Source organism: Corvus moneduloides, chromosome 20 (genome assembly GCF_009650955.1).
Source record: "Corvus moneduloides isolate bCorMon1 chromosome 20, bCorMon1.pri, whole genome shotgun sequence".
NCBI lineage: Eukaryota > Metazoa > Chordata > Aves > Passeriformes > Corvidae > Corvus > Corvus moneduloides.
This window is the reverse complement of record NC_045495.1, coordinates 3,492,501-3,493,356: the sequence shown is the minus strand read 5'-3', so window position 1 is coordinate 3,493,356 and position 856 is coordinate 3,492,501. Positions and strand designations below refer to the sequence as shown.

The 856-nt window shown below is 65.2% G+C and overlaps 1 protein-coding gene across 1 annotated transcript in view; it reads left to right on the top strand.

Moving 5' to 3' along the window:
- Positions 1-330: 330 nt before the first annotated feature.
- UBC (ubiquitin C) overlaps positions 331-856 on the top strand; it is a 2,822-nt gene continuing 2,296 nt past the window's right edge. Inside the window, exon 1 of the mRNA XM_032130269.1 lies at positions 331-483. Coding sequence (XP_031986160.1) covers positions 346-483 — 138 coding nt within the window. The 5' untranslated portion in view covers positions 331-345. The remainder of the gene's footprint in view (positions 484-856) is intronic.

Sequence of the window (856 nt, the reverse complement as noted above, 5' to 3'; positions counted from 1 at the left end):
TCAGCGCCGAGCGGCGCCGAAGCTTCCAGAGCTTTCCCTGCCCCCGCCGCCCCCGCCGCTCTCCAACTGCCCCTCCGAGCAGCCAATCAGCGCCCGCCCTGCGTCACGCTCCGCCAATCACCGGCGGACTTCCCGGTCTTCCCACTAATGCCTCACCACAGCGCCGCGGAGGAAACGGTTCCAGATCCATCCGCACCCTCCGAAATTTGCAGATTTTTAAGGGTCTGATCCCCTCTACTGAAACTCTGGGACCCCTTTGCCTGTGGAAGAGGCATTGGAGCGGGGAAAAGGCGAGTATTTTCCAGAATAGTGCTCTTTTCCTGGGAACTACTTTGGGGGGGGCGGATGGACACGTTCGTTTTGGTGGGCGGGGACTGTATGGCCAGCAGCCCTATAAATAAGGGCGGGTGCGTATTACGCGGCAGATTCTCGGTTCAGCGCTGCTGGATACGCTCTGGGAGCTTTTCGTACAGGGCCGCAGACGTGAGTGCGCTGGGGGGGGCGGAAATTGGGGGGTGTGGGGGGGGGGGGGGGAGACGGGCCGGGTGTTCTGGGCAGGACCGCACCAGGCAGGGCGGACGCGGCTGGGCGGTTTGCGGGAGGGTAACGGAGGGAGCGCGGGGCAGAGTAGCACGGTATTGTGTAGTGCTCTGAACCGTGTTGGTGAGAGCTGGGCGGATTGGGGGGGTAGAAATGAGGGTAATTCCTGTTCAGAGAGGCGGTGTCGTTACGGGGAAGATGGCGCGGGCTGAGCCGTTCCTCCCGGAAGGCGGCTGTGAGTCACTGCAGGGGCGGGGGAGCGGCGGCGCTGCCGCAGGGCGGGGCCGCGGGGCGGGCTGAGGGCGCCGTCCGCTGC